Source organism: Mchenga conophoros, linkage group LG7, assembly GCF_057382185.1.
Source record: "Mchenga conophoros isolate Kocher_MC1m ecotype Shallow Benthic linkage group LG7, M_conophoros_male_GT1.1, whole genome shotgun sequence".
Taxonomy (NCBI): Eukaryota; Metazoa; Chordata; class Actinopteri; order Cichliformes; family Cichlidae; genus Mchenga; species Mchenga conophoros.
In genome coordinates, this window is record NC_140532.1 from 26,214,858 (window position 1) to 26,241,558 (window position 26,701).

The 26,701-nt window shown below is 40.7% G+C and overlaps 1 protein-coding gene across 2 annotated transcripts in view; it reads right to left on the minus strand.

The window, feature by feature from the left end:
- The window catches only part of agbl1 (AGBL carboxypeptidase 1), a 100,965-nt gene extending 97,090 nt beyond the window's left edge, over positions 1 to 3,875 (minus strand). For both annotated transcript variants that reach the window (XM_085283127.1, XM_085283126.1), the window contains exon 1: positions 3,725 to 3,875. In XM_085283127.1, the coding sequence (XP_085139253.1) occupies positions 3,725 to 3,806 (82 nt within the window). In that variant the 5' untranslated portion in view covers positions 3,807 to 3,875. The remainder of the gene's footprint in view (positions 1 to 3,724) is intronic.
- Positions 3,876 to 26,701: the final 22,826 nt, after the last annotated feature.

Below are 26,701 nucleotides of genomic sequence, written 5' to 3' on the forward strand. Positions count from 1 at the left end.
AATGAGTGGGTGGAGGGAGGTTTGGAGTCTTCTCCCACCCCCATTCTCTGCGGCCTGCTGGAGCGGGAGGGCTAGTAGGAGGAGTTGGCCGTCCGACTGCGGTCTGGGGTGTGGGGCCTCCCTGCTGCTGCGGAGTCGGGGTGGTCTGCCTCTCCCCACCGCAGGGAAAAGGGTAACACCACCTGGGTCTGGGTGCAATTCCCCCCTCCAGGGGCAAGGGTACCTAGACCCGGTTTGTAGAGTACGCTTGGGGAGTGTGATTGTGTGTACAGCGTCTCTTTATGTCTGTCTCTACGTTGGTTGAGTGTGGAGTGAGTGCATATGAGAGCATGAGGGTGGGAATGGATGTTTGTGTCTGTGTGTGCCTGTATGTCTGTGTCTATATGTCAGGTTGGGTATCAGACGCCACCTCTCTGGGGACACCTCAGGCCCTCCAAGGTTTGGAGGCCTATCTCCACCCACCACCACTTCCCCTGCCGGTGGCGGACTCCCTCAGGTGTCGGTGTGTTGGTGGTTCTTTGTGTCTGGGGGTGGGCGTCCGGGTACACACCGGCTCACTCCTTGGTGGCCGCTTGTCGGGGCCTGGGGCCTGGGGCTCGCTCGGGCCCCTTTGGAGGTGGGGTGCCCCCGGCCTCTCGGCCTGGGGCTCGGTCACTCAGGCACAGCTGGGGGCCGGCGGAGCTCACGGGCGCGTCACTGCAACTCCCCCTGACTTCTGCTCCGTGGCTGCTGGGCGTGCCCTCATCTGGGACTCTCCTCAGCTCTTACTGGAACAGTGGCGCGGCTGCCCCTCTGTTGGTCTTCCATGGTCTCTTGTGTTCTGGGGGCCTCTGGATGTCTGGAGTTTTGATCTCCTCCATACCCGCTTCACACCCTGGAGGACGGGGCTGTGGCCCCCCCACACTCCCTAGCAGATCATTACATGGAGAAACCTTTGGAATGCAAGCATGCTGATCCACACAGGTATGCACACATGGGTATTCACAGACGCGGACTAAAGCTTTCTTGGCTGCTGCCTCAAAGCACACTGTGCGCTGTCTATCTTGCGTGCTGCACAATATCGTTTATTATTTAGTAAATATTGATATCTATGACTAGCTAGTTTATTGTGATGGTGCTTTGTTTTCTCTATTATTATGTTGCTCTTTGTTGTTTGCTGTCTCCTCTGTTTGTTTTTTTTGTTTGTTTGTTTTTTTTCTCCATACAGGTGACCCAGGAGTTCTTTTTTTTTTTCTCTCTCTTCCCCCCCCTTCTCACCGTCTCTTCTCCCCTTTGGTTTTCTTTCTTTCTCTCCCCCTCTTTCTCTCATTCATTCCCCCTGTCCTATTTATTAAAAAAAAAAAAAAAAAAAAATGACAAAGGATGAACTGAAGCTCTGCCATCACGTAATGTCGCATACTGCTGTTTCTGATGTCATTTAGGAAAAAAAAAAAAAAAAAAAAAAGGACCAACAAAGACCGTTTGCAGGATGAGTGGGAAACATATATATACATATACAGGCATAAAATTTCAGCACCTTTGAGTGGATGGGATACATTAGGGAGCAAGTAAACAATTTGTCCTCAAAGTTGACGTATTAGAAGCAGGAAAAATAGACAAGCTTAAGGATTTGAGTGATTTTGAGAAGGCTAACTTGTGATGACTAGATCAGCGGTCCCCAACCCCCGGGCCTCGGACCGGTACCGGTCCGTGAGTCGTTTGGTACCGGGCCGCGAGAGTTGAGGCTCAGGTGTGAAATGTATGGTTTTCAGGGTTTTTATCGGTTTTCAGCGTTATTTTGTTATCGTTTTTATCGTTTACTCGGTTTTCCTGGGTCTTTTCACGTGTGTTATGAATAAATCTTCTTTTTTTCGGTACCGGTACTAGTTTTATTTTGTTGTATGTATCCACGACACCTTAAAGGCCGGTCCGTGAAAATATTGTCGGGCATAAACCAGTCCGTGGTGCAAAAAAGGTTGGGGACCGCTGGACTAAATGATTGTATCAGAGCATCTCCAGAACTACAGTTGTGGTATAATATCCATCAAAAGTAGTCCAAGGAAGGAAAAGTGGCAAACCAGTGATAAGATCATTGGTGGCCAAGGCTCACCAACACATTTAGCGAGCGAAGGCTAGTCCATGTGGTCCAGTTCAACAAATGAGCTATTGTAGTTCAAATTGCCGAACAAGTTAGTAGTTGTTCAGCCCTAAACCTTTCCAGACTTTTCTTTCATCTTCTGTTAAGTCTACTAGTGATCCATGACAGAAAACGAACAAAAACTATTGCAAGGCCTCCCCTCAGTTGAATGGACTCATTCAGTTAAATTCAACTTTATTTCTACAGCACTAAAACACAACAACAATTGTCTCAAAGCCCCTTATTTTGCAAGTTAACATTTACTCATGTTTATTGACTCATGTTCTGCATCTATAAGAATTAAGGATGTGTGCTGAGTGGATTCATCTTCAGTTGTAGTTTTACAAGACTCTCATTGACACTGTTGGTTTCTAAAATCTGGTGAACTGCATTCACTAACTGCTAACTAGAAAGAAGTGTATGAGTCACTGACATAATTCATATGATTTTAGATAACTTATAATGTACACAGGGATCTGAGATCATAAAAAGAAATATCAAACAGTAAATTCAGACTGTTATCAAGTAAACAGTATGTTATCGTTACCAAGACATTAAACCATAAATAAGAGTGACAGTTTCCTTGACTACCCTATAGCATACTCAAATCACTTATGTGTCATTAGCCCACTGGATGCTACTTTGCTCCTCTCTGTTATGCCTCTGATCTGACATCTTATTACTGTGGAGAGTTGACACAGCATGCACAGTAACATTGAGCACATAACAGCCACATAGCAGAGATAGCACTCCAGTCTGACTAGCACTGGAGGCACTAGATATTTTCAAGCAACCTTTCCATGACTACAGAAGCAAAAGTTGCTTTTCATAACTGGCATTCTTTGCATTTTGACACTCACAGCTGCAGTTTGTTAGTATGACTACTTCTTTCAGAATAAGTGATAGTAACAAACAAGAGATTAGATTTAAATTATTTATTTATTGAGTACCCAATCACAGCAGAAGTCATATCAATGCACTGGTGGTCTGGTTCAAATGTTTATAAGTAAGGAAACTGAGGAAACTGAGATTTGTCTGTGGAAAAAAAGTATTTTATGCATAAATGGATGTGTAATGAATTCCAAGCCTTACAGTACACCACAATTAAATGTGTCAACTGCAACTGAATGCTCTTGCAAGTAATGCCAAGTCAGAATTCTGCTTGGTCTTGATGTGTACAAGCATACAGGCACTCATGCCAACCTTACACAGGCTGCCAAGTCAACTCCACCCCCGCCCCCACCCCCTGTCCGTGTTCTCATCAGGAGAGTAAGCATAGACATGCAATCTGTATGTTTGCATATGCATGAGAAAGTTTCATTTAATCCTAGATTCATTTTACTGCATTTTAAAGAGCCCCAGAGAATCACCAGAAGGACACAAGAACATCCAATAAATGGTATGGACCCCACAAGTTTTGATTTCAACCTCAGAGGAGTAACAGAAGACTTTCTCTTTACTGCAGTTTGCATGAAGTCCATTGATAAATAAAAGCTATTCCTCATAACTTTACTGTCTATGGCTTTTTTTTTTAAAGGTATTCTTAATTTCAAATGAAAATACATGTGACTGATACACATGTACACAAACACACTTAGTCTTACCTACCTGTGCAGAAGCCTGTATAGCTGCCATGCAGATCTCTCAGAGTACCATTCCAAGTAAAGTGATTCTGGCCATAAACAGACATTGTAACTGCTTCCACTGATTTCTGTTAACAGCTGCCCTGTTTGTCTGGTTATTTATTTGTCAGTCTAATCCACATACGCTGGGATCTAAATGAAAAGATGGGAAATAAAAAGAGATTCTTTCCCTTCCTTTCTTGTTTTCTCCTCTGACTTGGTGTTAGTGTGAAGGAAACTTAGTGTGGTGTGCACTACTGGAGGTAGAGGGTGTGGAGTTAGTAGCACTCATAAGCGCCTGATTGGGTGACCTTGTGCCCTTCTGTCTTTTGACTGCTGTTGGTTAGTAGCCTAAATGTGAAACAACACACCAGTATGTGCAAGAGGACAGGTGGGGTGAATTTATATAGTGTGTGTGTGTGTGTGTGTGTGTGTGTGTGTGTGTGCACATGTGTTTGTACCTGCATTACTTATACATGCTGATTTTCCACACTCACACTGAGTGCGTGACTGACACCTCTGTCTCTGGAGAGAGGTGGGGAGATGATCATTACATATATATATATATATATATATATATATATATATATATGTGTGTGTGTGTGTGTGTGTGTGTGTGTGTGTGTGTGTGTGTGTGTGTGTATACATTTTTGCTTTACTTTTTTTTATCATTATTTCTAGACATTTGAATAAAATTTCCTATACATGCTGCACGCTTTTCATTCAAACCATTCAAGACCCTTGGATAAATTTGTTGCTAGAGCTTTCAAGGTTTTTCTTCCAAAGGCGTTTTAATTGATCTCACACTCTCAACATTAGATTTCAGGATTGTAGCCTTTACCTTCTGGGCTTTTAGGATTGCATGTCTTACTTGGTCTGTTCCTCATTTTTCTGTGGTTATATTTTTTACACCAGGCTTTAGGGTTAAAGGTTGTTCAAGCTGAATTTGTTGTTTCTTTTCAGCATGATATTTTCTTACTCGTTCCCTTGTTTGTTCCCTTATATAAGCCCATCATTTCCGGTCTTTCACTCAAGTTCCTTCTCTGACTTCTTTCTTTCTGTTGTGTTTCTCTGCAGCTTTGAGTGAGCAGTCTTACCCAGGATGGCATTACCTTGGCCTACAGTAACACTGTGAGATTTCTTGGAGTCATTTGTGATCAGGATATGTACTTCAGTGCGCACATTAAATAAATTTGTAGGACTTTCTTCCCTTGTGCATTTCTTCTATGCACAATATCTCTAACATTAGAAACATCCTTCAGTGATGCTGAAAAACTAGTTCGTATGTTTATTATTTCTAGGCTGGACTACAGTGGTCCCTCGCTAAAACGCGGTCTCCCTTCTCGCTGTTTCACGGATTTTTTTGTGCAATTTTGCATGCTTTTTTTTTTTTTTTGTACATCGCATTGTGTTCTGCGTCCTGATTGGCTGTAGACCATTGTGAATCAATCTCGTGGCGTGTCTCCTGTACAGTACAGAATGCATTCAGCTTTTCAAATTTACATAAATCTTAGATCGTTAGCAGTGCGACTCTGAAGTGCTGTACTGTATGTTTGTAATTTTTCTCCCCAACAAACAACAACAATGTCGACGAAACATTTTGCATCGTCAAAGGCAACCGCAGGCGCCTTTGGTTTCATTCTATAATACTGGACTTATTTTTCTACGAAGTTTTGAACTTTGAGAGTGTTTAAACAAGAGAGAAAAGTGTGAAAATGTTCTTGCCTGTCTGAGAAAACTGTATAAAGTGTGCAGTGAGGGGTTTTACAGCCTTAAAACATATATAATAATTGTAAAAAATAAAGTTGGATACTTCGCGGACTTCACCTATTGCAAGTTATTTTTTAGAACGTAACTGCCGCGATAAACGAGGGACCACTGTACTGTAATTCGTTATTATCAGGATGCCCTAAAAACTCCCTAAAAAGCCTTGAGAGCATTACAAGTAATGTGTTACTGTAATCTGATTACTTTTTCAAGTAACGTGTAAAGTAAGGGATTACTATTGCAAAAAAGGTAATTTGATTACTGTTACTTTCCCGTAAGCACGCTGCATTACTGCGTTACTAAAACCGTGATTTTTTTGCGAGAGTGTTCCATGACAGTGACGTAAGCGAATGTGACTTTCGTGGCAACAGCTGTGTGCAGATCAACAATGGATAATATATCGAGTGCGGGAGAGAGTATGACCGTGCAGCTTTTAAAGAGTGGAAGTACTGACCTTACTTTGAGTTTGATTCAGTAAAAGGTGACAAAAACATTAGCGTCCGCTGTTCACTGCATGGGAAGAAAACTTCTTTTTACAGCAAAAAACCCCCTAAACTTCCAAGCAAGCACCGACAGCTGCCACGGGAATGTGAAATTCACAGAGAAACTGCCTGATCCTTCCACTGACCGCTACGACACACCTGCACCAGGGCAAATTTCCGCCTGCCCCACTCTTGCTATACAGGTGAAAATAGAGCAACAGGGCCGCTGAGTCTTTGATTTTATTTATTTTTTGCTGTGTTTTACGTGCATCTATTTGAAAAAGTGTGTGTAAACACAAAAGGACCAACACATTGTGCAGAGGAATGGTTTATTTGAAGAGTTTCAGTCAGGTTTCAGAGCTCATCACAGCACAGAAACAGCTTTAGTGAAGGTTACAAATAGGGCTGGGCGATATGACCCAAAATTTATATCTCGATATTTTTTAGCTGGATGGCGATATAAGATATATATCTCGATATATTTTTTAAAGCCATAAAGTAAGAACAAAAAGAGAGTTCTTAGTCAAAGCTGTGTCCCAGATGTCACACAGGCACTTTTATTAACATAGAGCATAGATGTACATAAAATTTACTCAAAAATAAATTATGAGCATTTATTAAATAATAACGCTCCATAAATAAAAGAAAACAATGTTGTTTTTCTGCATAACAAAAAGCTCACAATTGTGCAGTCAAAATGTAAACTAAAAGACGCTGAGCACAATAACAAAGACAGATTTCACAGCTGCTCTGTTCCCAACTTGACTGACAGCCTGGAGTTTGAAATCTGCTTCGCAACCATGTCTCTTAACAAGTGCCATTTATGGTCCTTATACACAGTAAGGTAATATTACGTTGAAGCACAGTACGTATCACTCCGCAAGGCTCAGCCGTAATGCTCCGACAAACCATCAAGCGGTGCAGCTCCGTAGCTTACCAAAGTCGTACTAAAACATTTTTTGACAGATTGCTGAGCGCCGTGTTCTACATAAAATCGGTTCGCGGCCATCAAGCACAACCCGAATTCATACATAAGGCGCGCTGTCAACATTTGAGAAAATGAAAGGATTTTAGTCCGTGCAGCACCTCTGGGCTGCATGGCATTAGCGTGGTTAGCTCGTTAGCGTGGTTAGCTAGCTAACACGTTGACGCCGTCCAGTAACTCGTTAACGGAGATTTGCCGTGTCCATCTTGTCGCTTCCTGCAGGTGAAGCGATGGGGGAGGAGGGGGAGTTGTGTTCAGTGAAGGAGAGGCGAGTCCGAGTAACGTTGCGAAAAGATGAAAGTGGACGAAAGAGAGGGAAACTTGCGGCTCCACAAGTATAATTATAACGTAACATAGACTATATCGATATAAAGGATATTGTCACATCTTATATCTCGTATAAAAATATATCGATATTTTTTAAAAACTCAATATATCGCCCAGCTCTAGTTACAAATGATCTTCTTATGGCCTCTGACAGTGGACTCATCTCTGTGCTTGTCCTGCTAGACCTTAGTGCAGCATTCGATACTGTTGACCATAATATCCTATTAGAGCGATTAGAACATGCTGTAGGTATTACAGGTATTGCACTGCAGTGGATTGTATCATATCTATCTAATAGACTCCAATTTGTGCATGTAAATGGAGAGTCCTCTTCACACACTGAGGTTAATTATGGAGTTCCACAGGGTTCAGTGCTAGGACCAATTCTGTTTACATTATACATGCTTCCCTTAGGCAGCATCATTAGAAGACATAGCATACATTTTCACTGCTATGCTGATGACACCCAGCTCTATCTGTCCATGAAGCCAGATAACACACACCAATTAGTTAAACTGCAGGAATGTCTTAAAGACATAAAGACCTGGATGGCCGCTAACTTTCTGCTTCTTAATTCAGATAAAACTGAGGTTATTGTACTCGGCCCTGAAAATCTTAGAAATATGGTGTCTAACCAGATACTTACTCTGGACGGCATTACCTTGGCCTCCAGTAACGCTGTGAGGAACCTTGGAGTCATTTTTGACAAGGATATGTCCTTCAACGCACATATTAAACAAATATGTAAGACTGCTTTCTTCCATTTGCGCAACATCTCTAAAATTAGAAATATCCTGTCTCAGAGTGACGCTGAAAAACTAGTTCATGCATTTATTACTTCCAGGCTGGACTACTGTAATTCATTATTATCAGGATGTCCAAAAAACTCACTGAAAAGCCTTCAGTTAATCCAAAATGCTGCAGCAAGAGTCCTGACAGGGACTAGAAAGAGAGAGCATATTTCTCCTGTTTTGGCTTCCCTTCATTGGCTTCCTGTTAAGTCCAGAATTGAATTCAAAATCCTGCTCCTCACATACAAGGTCTTAAATAATCAGGCCCCATCTTATCTTAATGACCTTGTAGTACCATATCACCCTATTAGAGCACTTCGCTCTTGCTCTGCAGGCCTACTTGTTGTTCCTAGAGTATTTAAAAGTAGAATGGGAGGCAGAGCCTTCAGTTTTCAGGCCCCTCTTCTGTGGAACCAGCTTCCAGTTTGGATTCGGGAGACAGACACTATCTCTACTTTTAAGATTAGGCTTAAAACTTTCCGTTTTGCTAAAGCATATAGTTAGGGCTGGACCAGGTGACCCTGAATCCTCCCTTAGTTATGCTGCAATAGACGTAGGCTGCCGGGGGATTCCCATGATGCATTGAGTTTTTCCTTTCCAGTCACCTTTCTCACTCACTATGTGTTAATAGACCTCTCTGCATTGAATCATATCTGTTATTAACTTCTGTCTCTCTTCCACAGCATGTCTTTATCCTGTCTTCCTTCTCTCACCCCAACCGGTCGCAGCAGATGGCCGCTCCTCCCTGAGCCTGGTTCTGCCGGAGGTTTCTTCCTGTTAAAAGGGAGTTTTTCCTTCCCAATGTCGCCAAAGTGCTTGCTCATAGGGGGTCATATGATTGTTGGGTTTTCTCTGTATCTATGAAGCGCCTTGAGGCAACTTTTGTTGTGATTTGGCGCTATATAAATAAAATTGAATTGAATTGAATTGAAAAAACCATTTTATTTTATATGCTGGAATATGCAGAAAAAAGGTTTAAATGTTAAACAAATTTCTTCCAGTCAGAGAATGTTGCATATCATTTAATGTTTGCTTCACGCATAAAGTTAAAAGATTAAAACTAATAAAACTAGTTTCAAAAAGAAACTTTTTCATTTGATTACATTTTATATGATGGATTATACAGAAAAAATAGAATTGGGCTGAAAGATCTATTGCTTTTTTACCTATTCAGGTTGTAAATAATTTTTTTAATAAGTAACTAATTACTTTTGGGGGGAAGTAATCAGTAATTAGTTACTGATTACTTTTTTCAAGTAACTTGACCAACACTGCTTGAGAGTACTGACAGGGACTAGAAAGACAGAGCATGCTTCAATGCCGGTTATGTGTCAAAATAGAGATATGTGAGTTTCATTCACCCTCAGTCACTTCTTGGCTACATGCTAGCAGGAGGCCAGGTGAAGACAGACCTAGCTAACGTTCTAGTCATGAGGTAATGGCCCACACCAACATCTGGGAAACATCTTCAATGTTTTCTGGGATTCGGTGAATAGATATTTTAACTTAACGGAAGGGGATCTGTAGAAGGGGGATCTCGGTGGACTTGAGGTGAGTGAGAGGTGCAGCTACCTGGCTGTACATCGCGTTCCAAGTTATTATGCACATTGTGTTTAAGTGTCATAAAGATTAAATAAGTTGTTTTTCAATTAAACTCATGGATGGAATTGTGTCTCAGGGATTTGTGGATCACTGAATTAATCTCGGAGACCTGTGATCATGAGTTTGACAGGTGAGCTCAATTAAAGGAAAAACTACTAAAGAAGGATGTTCCACATTATTAAGCAGACCACCATTTTCAAGCAATATGAGTAAGAAAAAGGATCTCTCTGCTGTTGCATGAAATAGTTGAATGCCTTGGACACATAACCAAAACCAGAGATATTTCACGAAAACTTAAGCGTGATCACCATAATGTTAAGAGATTTGTGGCTGAGTCAGAGCACACACGGGTTCATGCAGATAAAGGCACAATGAGGAAGGTTTCTGCCAGACAAATACTTCAGATTAAGAGAGCAGCTGCTAAAAGGCCATTACAAAGCAGCAAACACATATTTGAAGCTACTGGTGCCTCTGGAGCCCTGCGAACATCAAGGTGTAGGATCCTCCAGAGACTAGCAGTTGTGCATAAACCACCCCTAACTAATGCTCACAATGGCTGCAGTGGACCGAGAACTACATGAAGACTAATTTTAAACAGTCTTGTTCAGTGATGAGTGTTGTAATAGTAATTTTACAATGTATGTTGAAGAGATATTACTGCCCTCTGTTGGTGTGTCTGTGCATTACAAGCAATAAAAGGTGTTCGTTAAAAACATCAGGTTATGGGCCCAGAGGTCGCCAAGGGAAGCTGCTAACACGTTTTCTTTTGGGAGTCATAAACAGAATTGTGGGATTCACAATGGAAGATAGACTGTTTATTGACAAGCTGAGCGGACCGGAGAATTGGGCAACGTGGAAATTTCAACTGGAGCACCTGTTGAAGGCAAAAGGACTGTGGGGTATGGTACAGGAGACGGAGCAGTTAGCTGCGGATGCTAATGCCCAAGCGCGAGCTGAATTTGAACGGAAGAAAGAAAAGGCATTTTCAGTGCTGGTACTGAATGTAAGTACACCCCAATTGTACTTGATAACAAACTGTAAGACCCCCAAAGAAGCATGGGAGATGCTAAAAGCACAGTTTGAAAGAGATACTGTTGCTAACAAGCTATTTCTGAAGAAGAAGTACTTCCGGTGTGAAATGAAGGAAGGAGAACATCTCAATGATCATTTAAAGAGGATGAAGGAACTTACTGATCAGCTAGGGGCAATAGGTTCTGTAATTGAAGAGGAAGATCAAATTGTCACCCTTCTAGGTAGTTTGCCACCCAGCTATGCGACTGTTGTTACTGCTTTGGAGACAAAGATGGACAGTCTGACACTACAGTTTGTTCAACAAGCCTTGATAAATGAGGAACAAAAGCGAGTGCTTACTGACAACACCACTGTGTCCAGTAGTGTATCAGCGATGTCATCTCAGATGCATAGAAATGAACAGAGTGGATCAAAAACAGTGGGAGCAAACAGCTCCGACTCATGGAGATGTTACAAATGTGGGAAGGAAGGACATATCAAGCGTGATTGTCCAAGCATTAAAAAGAAATACAAGGCCCACAAGGCTAAAAGCGTGGTGTATAAGGACAAAGAGGACTCATATGAGGGAGCTTTTGTTGTAAATGAGTCATGTAAAAGTGATGCACAACAAGAAGAATGGTTAATTGATTCAGGAGCGTCAAAACACATGACATGGAATAAAGAAGCTCTACAAAACTACCAAGAGTTTTCAGAACCACAAACAGTGAAACTCGGTGATGGCAGAGTAGTTGAGGCTTTAGGTCTGGGCAACATAACAATGAAAATGTCATTCAGAGTTAGTAATGGAAAAGATGTCACAATGTATGATGTGCTGTATGTTCCCAAATTATCAATGAACCTTTTCTCAGTGGGAGCTGCTGCCAAGAAGGGAAACACAGTGAAGTTCAAAAGGACTCATTGCTACATAAGAGGAAAGAATGGAGCTCTCCATGGAATGGGAACACAAAGATCTGACGGATTGTATCAGCTGGATATTGAGGGAAACTGCACAACCTGTCATGGAGCGTCAACTGCTTCAGTTCCAGGAAGTATGTGGCATCAGTGCCTAGGTCACACTTCAAATCTGAAAAAGGTCAAAAACTTGGTAAAAGGAGTTAGCTTTACAAATGAAGAGGAGGACATTTTTTGTGAAGCTTGTGTTGAGGGCAAATTATCAAGAAAACCTTACAAATCAGTGGGAGAAATACGAACAAAACGCAAGTTGCAATTAGTGCATAGTGACGTTTGTGGTCCTTTTCAAACTGAGTCACTTGGAGGAAAAAAGTACTTTGTGACTTTCATTGATGACTACTCCAGATGTTGTAAAGTGTATTTCATAAGAGAAAAAACAGAAGTCCTGAGCAAGTTCAAAGAGTTTGAAAGAATCTTCTCAAATGAATGTGGACATGGAGTAATAAGACTCAGAACTGACAATGGTGGGGAATACACATCTAAAGAGTTTCAAGAATATTTGAAAGCTCAAGGCATCCACCATGAAATGACTGTACCACACACCACAGCAAAATGGTGTTGCAGAAAGAAAAAACAGAACTCTAGTGGAATCAGCTAGAAGCATGCTATCACATGCAAAGTTGCCAAACACATTCTGGGCAGAAGCTGTTGCTACTGCAGCTTACACACAGAATATGCTCCCAACATCTGCTTTAAAGAGCGAAACACCCTATCAGAGATGGTATGAAAAAAAACCAGACATTAGCCATATGAAAGTATTTGGTTGCGTTGCTTATGCTCATGTTCCAGACACAGAGAGAAAGAAGCTGGACAAAAAGGCAGTGAAAGTTCGTTTCCTGGGAAATGCAACCAATGCAAAAGGCTACCGACTGTGGGATGAGGAAAAAGGAAAAATACTGATTCGACGAGATGTGGTCTTCAATGAAACAGAGTTTAAATGCAAACAAAGTGAAAAAGATCTCGGTTTGGGGAATGAGGTGACACTACACACGGGTGAAAGACAAACAAGTACTGAGGAGACTGTCACCAGTGAGGCTGCAAAAGGAGATCAGCGGATCAGAAGACCTCCAAAGAGATATGGATTTGAGGAGTTTGCTGATGCAGCTACAGTTGATCATTATGCAAACATCTGTTGTGTCACAGAACCAAATACACTAGAAGAGGCTATGTCAAGTCCAAATGCAAAGGAGTGGAAAGAAGCAGCTGATTTGGAATATGAGTCACTGCTAGAAAATGGCACATGGGATTTAGTGGATCTACCAAAGGATCGCAAAGCAGTTGGATCAAAATGGGTCTTTAAAGTTAAGCATCACAGTGATGGACAAGTGGAAAGATACAAGTGCAGACTTGTTGCCAAAGGCTATTCACAGATTTATGGTGCAGACTATGATGAAACATTCTCTCCAGTTGTACGATTTGGTTCAATTCGTACATTGTTGTCATTTGCTGTGCAAAACAATCTAAATGTGCATCAAATGGATGTTGTGACTGCATTCTTGAATGGACACCTGGAAGAGGAAATCTACATGGAGCAGCCAGAGGGTTACATCAAACCTGGGCAGGAACATCTAGTGTGCAAACTAAACAAGTCAATATATGGACTGAAGCAGTCTCCACGTTGCTGGAGCTTTTACAGAGTTCATGAAAAGTATTGGTTTTACACAGAGTACTTCAGATCAGTGTGTGTTTGTTAGAACAGGTCAGGAGTTGGAAATATTGGCTGTGTATGTTGATGATCTGATTTTGATTACAGAATCAGCAGAGAGCATGAAGACCTTAAAGGACACTCTGAAGAAACACTACAAAATGAAGGACATGGGTGAGCTATCCTACATTCTGGGCATCTCAGTGGTCCAAGACAAGGACAAAAACCATGTTATGCTTCATCAGAGGCAGTATATTGAAAACATACTACAAAAGTATGGAATGGACAGTGCCAATCCAGTAGCAACTCCAGCTGACACAAATGTCAAATTAAGAAAGAGTGATGATGTCAGTCAACCTGTAAACCCAAGCATGTATCAGTCAATGGTTGGAAGTTTATTGTATGCTGCCATGGCCACACGACCAGATATTGCACAAGCAGTGAGTGTGGTGTCAAGGTTCAATGCAAATCCAAACACTACACACCTGACAGCTGTGAAAAGAATCCTGAGATATTTGAAAGGAACTCTAAACATGGGGCTCAAATATCAAAGAACAGAAACAGGAACCTTGGTTGGGTATTCAGATGCTGATTGGGCAGGTGATCAGGACGATCGACGTTCTACAACTGGAAACATCTTTCTACTTGCAGGAGGTGCAGTCAGTTGGCTTAGCAAGAAACAAGCAACAGTTGCACTTTCAACTGCAGAGGCTGAGTATATTGCTTTGAGCCAAGCTGCACAAGAAGGAGTTTGGTTAAGACGACTACTAACTGAGCTTGGAATGGAAACCACAGCAACAGTGATCCTGGAGGACAATCAAGGAGCAATTGCAATCGCAAAAAATCCAGTCGATCATGCAAGAACAAAGCACATAGACATTCGTTACCACTACATTCGTGAATGTGTGCAAAATGGACAAATCCAGCTGAAGTACTGCTGTACAGAAAACATGAAGGCTGATATGTTAACCAAACCGCTGCCTAGACAAAAATTTGAGTATCTCAGAGGGAAGATTGGACTGTGTTCAGTTTAAAAGGGTTATCATATGCTTAACATGCCTATACTATGCTTATGTTAAGATAGTGAGCATTTAACTGTAATGAAGAATAATAGTTTTGTCTAAGATGGACACAGTACATTTTTTGTGTGAGTTCAAAACAAAAGAGAAAATGTTTATTTTCTAGTAACACCGTGATATAGGTGCATAATGTTGTTTTTTGAAAGAAATAAGCAATGGCAGTCAAGTAAGTGAACTCCATGGTAAAATTAAGTGGGAGTGTTGTAATAGTAATTTTACAATGTATGTTGAAGAGATATTACTGCCCTCTGTTGGTGTGTCTGTGCATCACAAGCAATAAAAGGTGTTCGTTAAAAACATCAATGAGTGCAGTGCAACCCTGGATGGTCAAGATGGATGCAGTGGTGGATGGTTGGTGGACAGCCACCATGTCCCAACAAGGCTGCGACGTCAGCAAGGAGGTGGTGGAGTCTTGTTTTGGGCCGGAATCACAGGGAGAGAGCTGGTCGGCCCCTTTAGGGTCCCTGAAGGTGTGAAAAGGACCTCTGCAAAGTATGTGGAGTTTCTGACTGACCACTTTCTTACACGATAGAAAAAGAAGAACTGTGCTTTCTGCAGCAAAATCACCTTCATGCAAGACAATGCACCATCTCATGCTACAAGGAATGCCTCTGTATCATTGGCTGCTATCAGCATAAAAGGAGAGGAACTCATGGTGTGGCCCTCATCCTCCCCTGACCCCAGTCCTATTGAGAACCTTTGGAGCATCCTCAAGCAAAAGGTCTATGAGGGTGGGAGGCAGTTCACATCCAAACAGCAGCTCTGGGAGGATATTCTGACATCCTGCAAAGACATTCAAGCAGACACTTTCCAAAAACTCACAAGTTCCATGGATGCAAGAATTGTGAAACTGCTATCAATAAAGGGTTCCTATGTTAATATGTAACTTGACCTGTTAAGATGCTTTTGATTGAAATGGCTTTTGATTTCACTAAAATTGATCTACTAATGCTGCAAATTTGACAAATAGCCATTTTCAATTCTCTATAACCTATAAAATGTTTTGACACTCTGTGTTCGTAATAATTTGGAACAGTGCATTTTAAGTTTTTTATTTTTGAAAAACATACTGTTTTCATTGGGAGGTTTGTTCAGTAACATTTGACTTATACTCTAACGGTTGATGACTCGAAAAATATGCTGACTGTCATTTGAATGGACTATTTAGGAAAATCAGAGAAAAATATCATTTGCATAATAATGTGGAACGCAGTGTAGTTCCAAGTGAAGCAACAGTAAAATATTTGCAAGTCCGAGAAAACGTTGAAAATGTTTCTAGCACATTGGTCTACAAATGACACATCATGGGGTCAGGATGAATGTGAACAGGTGCAGTAGAGGTAGACACTGGTGTAGGAGTGGTACTCTCCCAGCGGTCCAGGCCACATTCAAAGCTGCAACCCTGTGCCTTCTTCTCACATTGTTTCATTCTGGCAGAACAAAATTATGATGTAGGCGACCGTAAATAATTTGCAATTAAGCTGGTATTTGAGGAATGGCGTCACCCACTAGATTGAGCCGAGCAGCCTTTTCTTAGATGGACAGACCAGAGGAATATCACTTACCTGTGGACCACAAAACAACTAAATGCCCGCCAGGTTTGATGGTCACTGTGTTTTTGTAGGTTTTAACTTTTTCCATCTCATACTGTCCAGGTTCTCTGAATATCAAGTCGGATGCTCTCTCCCGCCAATTCGCCACAAACACCGATCACTCACAAGGGGAGACCATCTTACCCGCCACCTGCAGGGAGGGTTTAATTTCCTGGGATGTGGAGAAGACAATTCGCCAGGCCCTCCAGGATGAACCTGATCCTGGCACTGGTTCACCTGACTGCTGTTTTGTCCCCTCCTCAGCCCATTCCACAGTAATCAACTGGATCAACACTGCTAAGTTCGCCTGTCACCCCGGCGTAGGTAGGACCATTTCATTATTAAAATGGTACTTCTGGTGGGAGGCCCTGGAAAGGGATGCCCTTTGTTATTTCTTTTAGTGTTATTTCAGTTACTACATTATATATGTAGTATGACGATGTCTAAGCTGAAAAAGAAATGGGGGAGAAAACTGGAAAAAATATAGCATGTGGCGGCTTGTACCATCTGTGCTAGGAGTAAGAACAGAACTCAACAACCGGCAGGATTCCTTCAACTTTTAACTATTCCCCATTGCCCCTGGTCTCACATAGCCATAGATTTTGTCACTGGTTTACCTGTCTCTTCTGGGAACTGTCATTTTGTCCATATTCGACAGGTTTTCAAAGGCTGCTCATTTCGTCACCCATGACAAACTCCCTTCAGCCCTTCAGACTACTAAGCTCCTGGTTAACCATGTCTTCAGGCTTCATGGCATCCCTTTGGAGATTGTTTCGGAACAGGGATCACAGTTCACCTTGCATGTCTGGAAGGCCTTCTGCACTACTCTGGGAGCCAAGGTCAGTCTCAGTTCTGGATACCATCCGTAGTCCAATGGCCAGACAGAGAGGCTCAACCAGGAGCTGGAGTCTAACCTCCACTGCCTAACCACTTACATCCCAGCGACATGGTCCTCTCATCTACCTTGGATAGAGTATGCACACAACACCCTCATATCTTCTGCAACTGGCTTGTCTCCCTAGGGTATCAGCCACCCCTATTTCCTGAGGAAGAGGCTGACCTCGCCATTCCCTCAGTCCAGCACCATCTCCAGCATTGCCACCGCGCCTGGGCTTAGACTCGGAAGGCGTTACTCAAAGCCACTAATCATCAATACCACTATGCCAATTGGCTAACAGGTATACTCCAAGGCAGCTAAGGATATTCCTCTGAAGGCACTCTCTCGCAAGCTTGCTCCCCACTACATCGGTCCTTACAAGGTTAAGTCCATAATCAGTCATTCGGCTGTCAAGCTTAAACTTCCTGCTACCATGTGCATCCAACCGACATTCCATGTCTCCCAGCTCGGACCAGTGCACTCCAGTCCCTTATATCGTACTATTGCCTTCCGTGTTTGAATCTGGTCTTGGGTCCAAATCATTGCACCAACCTCCAGGCCCCTGTGACAGCTTAAAACTTTACTTTTTGACAAAGCTAATAGTTAGAGGTGGATCAGGTGACCCTGAATCCTCCCTTGGTTATGCTGCAATAGACTTTATGCTGCTGGGGGGTTCCCATGATCCAATGAATGTTTCTCCTTCTCTCACCCATTTTCACTAACCGTGTCTTTATACACCCCTCTCAATTTAATTATGAGTTATTATTAATCTCTGGCTCGCTTCCACAGTAAGTATTTTGTCTTGTCTTGCTCCCCTCACCCCCAAACGCTGCGGCAGACAACCAGCCCTCACTGAGCATGGGTCTGCCGGAGAGAGTTCTTCCTTCACACAAGTACGTGCTCATAGGGAGTCTTCCAATTGCCAGAGTTTCTTTGTATTATTGTAGGGTCTTTACCTTCCAATGTCAAGTTCCTCGAGATGACTGTTGTTGTGATTTCTCTCTATATAAATAAAACTAAAAAAATTGAAACGATTTGTGTCTTAGATTTGAAGGCGCTCCTATATGTTTACAATGGTGATGTATAGTTTTTAGCCTCTATGGACTGTGGCGTACACAGAGAGAGCAGTGAAAGTTGTGCTGTCCCCAGCGATGTGCTATACAGAAGTTGATATTTATCCTGGCGAGGGCAGGAAACAAAAAGAAAGTTGTATATATATGAAATGATACATGTTTACAATAATTGGGATATTCTTTTGTCACAGCAGTTGAAATGATGTAGAAATAATGTTATAATGAAATACCACATGAACCTCACTGTCACTGCAGCTGAAATAATACATATAATAATAAAAAAGCAACATGAATGTAACAATAATAGCAGTATTAATGTCATAAACTAATGGAATGATCACCAAGCACTGTAAAGGTTCAACAGGTTTATTTACAGGATTTTGCAAGGTCAAAGGCAATAACAAAGTGGAGGGTCAGGTGTTAAGAGTTCTAGCAACAGCGGTCTGATATTGCAGGCTGTTTAGTACACACACACACACACACACACACACACACACAACAGGGTTCACGGGAGTCAGACTTCATAGCAACAAAAAAAACACTGATGAGGAGCAGGTCAGTCATCACAGCTGATTGCCAGCAGGTGCTGGCAAAATTCAGTTGTGGTTGCTTTAAAGTCAAAGCAACCACAACTGAATTTTTAAAAGGAAATAAAATATTAATGAAAGAGCAGATAGCTCTTCACCAGAGAGACATATTTTATTATAAAGAGTATTTACACGTGGCTGTGAGCTGAATCAGTGTGTGCTCAATAAGTGGTCCAGAGGATGGCCAAGAATATCTATGATGCCTAACAGTTTGTTCAGTGATGGCCTCGCCACCATTTGACAGCCAATCACAGAGCCAGCCTTCCTGTGGCTAGTTAATCAGCAAACTCCAGCAGTTAATCAGCAAACACTGTGCTCACCAACTGCCTGATAAAAAGCCTCCAGGATTTTGCTGTACATATTGAAAGAGCTCCCTTTCTTGTACACAACCTCTGTGATGGTCTTCTAATTCAGCCTGTCCTCGATGTTGACGACAAAAGTTGTGTTCTATCAATCAGCAAATGGTTAAAATCACCCATAAAAGCACTAAAACGCTTGGTGAGCTGGCACGTCTCACGTCACACATTACCAGTGCATCAGATGATAGCTGAATGTAAAAATGAACAACAGAGCAGACTAGGGTTTAGAAAGTGGGCGGTAAAATGTGTTTGGTTAGGAGCTCCTAATAACTGAAATACTTGGTTCAACAATGCCATTGACTTCTTTGAGAAATACATAAAAGGGTAAATGTGGTTGATTTCATTTTTTTACAGGAGTTAAAAAGAGTTAAAATGGCTAAAACAACTAAAAACGTCCCTCTTCATATGCTGTACTGATAAACCTAAAAAGAGACACAAATGAAGGGAGGCTGGTAGCAAATAACTGGGTTTGCATTGCAAAGGGTGATAAGAAGCTGAGTGACTGTCCAGACTGAGAAGCTGCGGTTACTGGTCTGAGAATATTACTGGGTTCCAGTGGAAGGGGTGGGCCAGAAGGAAAGGAGAGCAGGGCCTGGAGGCACTGCAAGAGGGAGGAGAGAGTTATTTCAGGAGGGGAATATCAGCAAGTCCGCCTTGAATAACTAACTAGATCAAAGGATGGCTAAAGCACATTTGCGTTGGAGACTACGATCTGGCAGTGAGGTGGTGGCAGAGCTGGATATTTGTAGACTCTTGATTACTGCAGTTGGTGAGGCTCTGCTCCAGTTCGTGGCACCTGTCTCCAGTACTTCAACCAAAGAGCTACACACACACTCACCAGAGTGACTGAGTGACTGTGTGTGTGTACGTGTGTGTGGTCAAATAATCAGTTTTTAGTTGCGAGGTTTGCTCACCCTGGGAATACAATGGGGGCACAACTGTGCTACATCAGGACTATGACATGACTGACGGAGTAGATCGCACCCATTGGAGACATTGTGATTCCAACAGACATGATACAATATGCTTCAGAAGCACATCTACACTCTGCCTCACTAAAAATAGTGTTCGACTTTACTGTCACATATCATCTTACTATACTGATATATGCATATACCCTATCTCCTATTTAAGTAAAGGCCATTCTGAATGAAACCTTCGACTGATATTGTCACACATACAGCGATTATTCACGTCTATATGTTTTGTTTTGTTTTAAACAGTCATTAAAACCCAGTTCTTTTAATTTTTGTATTCATTATTCCTGCAAAGGTTCTCCAGTTGTGTTGTTTCACACATCACTCATATGTAACTTCACAGCCACCAAAATTTGTATGAGAATTTTGTCACCATTAAATACACTATGAAGACTGCCCAGAAAACTGCCTGTGGGTGATGTTTGCTAGTCGAAATTAATGAAATTTCTGTATCTATAACTTTAAGTGTTTATACATTTTAAACTTTCAACAATGTGTTAAAACAATAGACTGTTGTTTATAAATCCCTGAGTGAACTATGAATGTTGTGTACTGTAATAAGACTTGCTTGTTATTAAGTTGCTACATTATGTGAAGCACTTTGTAATGTGGCTTTAGGAAGTGCTCTCTCTATAAACACTGCTATTTTATTATCAGTTCTGATTGTAATCAGTTTGATGGACAGTTAAATTGGATAATCTACTTAAGCAGGAAGAGACATTCTGACTTTACAGGTGTAAATAATTCTTTGTGGCTTTCTTTTTGACCCCAGTCACAGAAAACAGAACCAGTCAACTCCAATCAGAAACATAACAGAAGAACGAGTAACAGAGATCAAAGAGTAATGCTGGCGGAAAATTGTTCATTGGAGATAAATTATCTGAATTTCAGGAGCGGGACAACCGGAAGGGGGGTGCATGGAGGTGGGTCTATATATGACCCCTCCAACACTACAAGCTGTTCATTCTTGTTTTCATATGGGGATCTGCCCAGTCCCAGGAGCCGCCACCAGTACCCTTACTGGCCTTCCCCAAACTGCAGCCTCAATTCACGCTTAAGCCATCTACCCTTATCTACTAGAAATGCTGTCAAACCTAAAATGAGGATGTGGTCCCAGCTAGTTTACTGATAAAATATTTTGGTCAAAAATGTCCAACAAACTGGGCTTTCTTATTTGTGCTCTATCAGCTGTAATTCCAAACAGACTTGGCAGCAGATTAGCGCAAAACTTGAAAACATTTATGCATTTTCATCAACTGAATATGTGTAAATCCCTGTGATGCAGTTTCTGCTGCTGTGGCCCTGCTGCATGGCTTACTCCTGTAGTGTTAGTTAGATACAGCTCAACAGGCTGCTTTTATAAAACATATTAGTTCAGCAGAGACTCTGTATAGCATTTAAATTATACTGTAAGTCAACATCAGTGTAACCCTGGGACTTCCAACCTGAATATAACCTGTTCCGGGTTCTGTGTTCAGCATAAGTTGCTATAGTGATCTAGCAAGATAAAAAGAGAGCAACCTTTGTAACTCTGAAAACTGACTTTAAGCTGAACATATTTCTCTGACCCATTAACCGCACTTTGTAATACACCACCAATATTTGCTAATCATCCATCTTCTTAACTCAGTGCGCCCCAGGACAGCTGTGGCTACAATGTAGCTTGCCATCACCAGTGTGTGAATGTGTGTTTGAATGGGTGGATGACTGGATGTGTAAAGTGCTTTGGGGTCCTTAGGGACTAGTAAAGCGCTATATAAATACAGACCATTTTTTACCATTTAACTGCTTTAAGATTTATTTCCTACTCTAATGTAATAGTATAGTCAAGTTTTATGGTCTTATGGCATTACAGGAAACAATGTAAGGTCACCAAAACTGAATATGACTTCATGGAAATCTAACTAGTACATTTTAAGAATTAAAGGATGGACAGATTGATGAAGAACATTTCCTAGGAACATATCCAGCACTTTTTGCAGATGAAATGTGCCACATGAACATATGAGATTCAAGGACCATTTTTAAGAAAAACACCTTTAGTCAGTCTGACAGTCTGGCTCAATTCAGTGGTTGATAAACTTTGATTTATATTGGACCAACTTCTTGTAAAAGACTACATGTTATGGGCTTGTACATTCCCATCTGTCATCACACTGCAGTGGAGAAAACCTTGTGTTTCGTTTTGTGTGTTCCACTAAAAGCACAAACAATTTTGGTGCTTTTTGTCTTAACTTTATCATGTTATGTTTGAGTTTTCAGTGGTCTAGGTTACTGAAATAGAGAATCATACAGTTGAATGCTTGTCATCTCCGAGACTTAACAGAACATCATCTTGGCATGTGAACCACGCTCTGGTCTTGTCTCATGTTGCCTCATGACTCAACAGGTACACGTCTCAAGTTTCAGTCAGAAAAGTTAGATTAATGATAGGTAAATATGGGGATAAGTGCAGTGATTATTAGAGTAGGATTTAAAAGCTGTAAACACAATGCATGAATTTCAGGAGCTGCATGACATGATAGATTACACCTAAAGTTAAAGCAGTGCGTAGACATCCAAAAGAATTGTGTCATGAACAAATATCCCCATGTTTACAGTAGGATGTAATACCACAAGTTCTTTCCATGTGTTTAAAATATTTATAATGGAAAAACATAGTGTCCTACTGGTTTCCAATACTTCTCACTGTGCTAAAGTTACCCAGCAGTAAAAATAATTCCTTCCAGTGAACTCAGTTCAGGTTAACAGGGTTGCTTAGTGACAATGTTTCTCACCAAATAGTTCCTATACTGTATGGAGCCGTAAGACGGAGACTAAGTGCTACCACTGACTTTCAGTATCTAGCATTCTCAGTAAAAGTAAAATATCTCAGTTAACAAGAATATAAAAGGTACAGATGGACACATTTATTTAGATGAACTTATTATTTATTTTTGTTCAGAGTAAAGCGTCATGGTATATTAACAGACATGTTTACTTATCTGAGAATTAAAATGCTTCTGTACTAGTGTAAGCATTTTTCAGGTCCTGTTTTATTGTCCAACAGTCCAGGAGGAAGGACAGAGGTGACACTGCCTAAAATAGCCTTTGGTGTAACTCAGTCCTGGGTGAAAATACCCCACTTCATCACTTGAACTGGATCCCTTTTCAAGTTGCTCAGATAAAACGGTGTGTGTGCCAGCTCTGACAGTTGAGAACACAGACTGAACCAAAGGTGTGTATCTGTATCCAGCCATTTAAAAAAATGACTAATAACGTTCACCTCAGATGTCCAGTACAATGTGCATTTTAAACTGGTCTGGATTGATATAGCTGACAGGGGTTGAACATGTTGCCAGTTTTCTAATATATGTCTAAAGGTGCTATTGACATGAAATTGTAATTGTATGTAAAAAAGAATTCTTAAAAAAAATTTTTTTTTGCAAAAGATTCCCCCCCAGCAGAGAAGGCCAGAAAGAGACACAAGACGAAATAGAGCAGCATAACCTGCAGGCCTTAAACACACTGAGCCTGCCAATTGATGTCAATTAAATATGACATGTGGCATAACTACATTATCGGTTTTCCATTAAAGCCCAACTACAGCTGAATTTTATTATTTTAGACATAGAATTTACATTTTTTTATTAGAGCTATTTTTGATTGAAATGACTCCGAAGTTCAATATGATAAGCTATCATACCTTTAAGCATTAAAGGGCAGAAAATGTGATCACACAGCTGAACCTCTTAAGTAACTTTAACAACTTTTGAATAGCTTTTGGGTGCATGATGGCATCTGTCTGACTGGGATAGTGTGCAGCTCAGTACTTCCTGTTGATTACCTCTTATTTAAGTATTACTGTGCTGATAACCACAAACATCAACACAAAGAGCAAGATAGCTAGTAAAAACGAGAGAAAGCTTTCCAGCAGTATAGAAAGTCCACGTTACATTGTTGAGTGTCCCTTTTAACTATTTTACCATCTCATTATAATTTGGAGACAAGTTCTCACTCATTTTAGAATAGAATAGATTTCCCTTGGTGCACAGAGGACAGTTATCCAAAGGGACAGCAACTTTAACCTCACTGAAAACAATTATGTGTGCAACAGGAACAGGAGGAGCACATAAAAGAAGGAGAATATGCAGGAATAGGTTTCGTCTTTCTCTACTCGAGTAGAGGTTGATTACTTTATTAATAATTTTACATTTGCACTGCGTACAACTCTGGACACTGTAGCGCCTCTGAAAAAGTAGGCTTTTGTCACTTCTTCAAAAAGTTTAACTCCCAGGTTGAAAGTGAGTATTAAGCTGCTGTCTGGGAAGCTGCTCTTCTGGCATATACAGCTTTCCGTCAGTACAGAGCGTGTGATATGAGCTTGCATTGACACGCCCTACGCAGGCTAGCTCAGTCAAACATGGCTGAATTAGCACTTTCCAAAAGGCATGAAACCCAAGCCTCTCTCCGGGGATACAGTGCACTTCTAAAATACACAAGCAAACTTTGAGCCACAGGTAAACAGCACAGCTACCTGTGGCAGCACATTCTACACAATGTGTCAGAAAAGTGGTGCACAAGTGCTGCTTTGCTCATACTGCTCAGTAGTTTATAACCAGTCAAGTCTTTGGTCTAATTGTTCCTTTGTTGTTTAACAGCGCTTTCTTAGCTAAAGTTAATAGGAACAGTACAGAGCAGTATTTGGATAAGTAATATTATATATGGTAATGTTGAATATAAAACATTATAAATTAATTCAAATGTGTGTGGAAAGGTTTGATTTCTATTTATACATGACTGTGTGCAGAAACCTAAATGTGATTTGTACATGTTATAAGAATCCATTAAAAAAATTCAGCTTTTGAAAATTAACATTGTTTTATTAGGATGGTCTTTTGCTTTATGTAAGATATGTAAGTAGGCATAGTGACCTCTCTTCACTTCATGTATCATTTACACTGTGCTCCGCCTTATGCTATTTCAAGGTCTGGGTGCTTGTGCCACCTTCTGGTACATAGCCTGTACAGTTACCAAGACAAAATGATTTTCACCATATCATTACATTTACATTACATTTTATATGTCGGAGTGACCTTGAGAATGGCCTCACACATGTATGTGTAGTGTATGCTTTGTCGATTTCTCCTCAGTTTTAACCATGTCTAACCTTATATTTTTTCTTGTACACTTTCTGAAATGCTAGGTCTGTACACAGTGCTGGATGTTGATAAGGAGGTCAAAGTGAATCACCACCTTATCGTGGTAAGGGGTTTGTGTGCCCCAGTGATCCCAGGGGCTATGTTGTCGGAGGGCTTTTGCTTTGCCCCCTAACCCTACCCCCATCTTATCTCACTAAATTAAATACTATATCAGAAAATATCAATAAATTAGATTAAAAATAAAATATTAAAAGAAGGAGAAAATAATAACAAGTATTAATAATAAAACACTTTTTATTACCACGTGTGAACATAATTGAAAGGTCTATGTCAGTCATCTGTGTTGGTTATTGAACACATCGATGTGCCTTCGGCCAAATATTAAAAGACACCTTTTGTGTTTTAGAGTGAATATAAGATGTACTATGCTAGATTTAGTTTTTTGAAGATGGGTTTCCAGCATTCAACTGTCTGGGGTAATGGAGTAATGAGCATTAACCATTACTGTGTGTAGAAATTTTCTTTACTGTGCCCAAGATTTTATTTAATGTAAACTTAATGTTGGGTTTATGAAACATGAACTGAGCAGTCTTGTTCTTCAACTGTGCATGTGTTAGTGAATAATTTCTTTTTATAGGGAAACAGATTTGAGGTGCAGCGGAACAAGTACTGACAACATTGCAAGAGAGAAGCCTCTACTGCTACGAAAACAAGGCAGAGAGAAAGAGAGAATGATAGTGTTCAAGGAAGAAACCACATAATAAGAAACTGAAAACAGGCGGAGAACAAGGGTCGCCTTATCTCCCAGCCAAAGACGAAAGAATCAGAGCATTTACTAAAAGAAGTCATCTGTCATCCAACATCTTTGGACAAGTGCCACTAAATTAGACTGGATGAACAAATGGTTTTTGTTCATGGCTGTTTATCATCCATGAACAAAGAACAAAAATCCTTAAAAAAAAAAAAACAACACACAAAAAACACAAAACAAAACATTACAAAAAATTGCTTAAGTTACTTTCCCCTAACAGATTTCTGCGTTAAAAACATGCACACACAAGGAGACAAGTCTTAATAACTTGAATTTAACATTCAGATGAAAGGTCATCTCTCTCTGTAATACCAGCTAAAACATATGCATGTTTGTAACACTGACGTCAGGCAACAATAATTTTAATCCAATATTGGCAAGAAAAAGGTTCCTTTAAATGTAGCAGTGACAGGAAGTGCACTGATTTTAGCGTGGCAGGAACCAGTGAGGGTTTAAACTGTCTCTCACAGTCACTGGTCAGGACAGTTTAAAAAAATATATATATTATTATTATTTCAAGTACATATACAAATACGGCAATCAGTGCTGCACAAATTCAAAGGATTACAATGAATTGCCAGAAAGAACAGCGATTACAGTAACAATGTAACCATATAAAACAGAAATAATGAATTTTTACATCGATATAGATGTGTACAAATGACCAAGATGCAAAATTGAGTGAAATGCTGCCTATTAGAGAAAACAAAACAAAACAGACAAACAAAAACAAAGGGGAAGCATATATTCAGTTATTGGATTCAGTGGGAAGATGCTTAAGAATATCATATAGTTTTTGTGGTTTATTTCCTTTAAGTAACTTAAGGATTTTATATATAGTTTCAATTTGTATAAGAAAGTAACAAACCTGGGGATGTTTTGGTA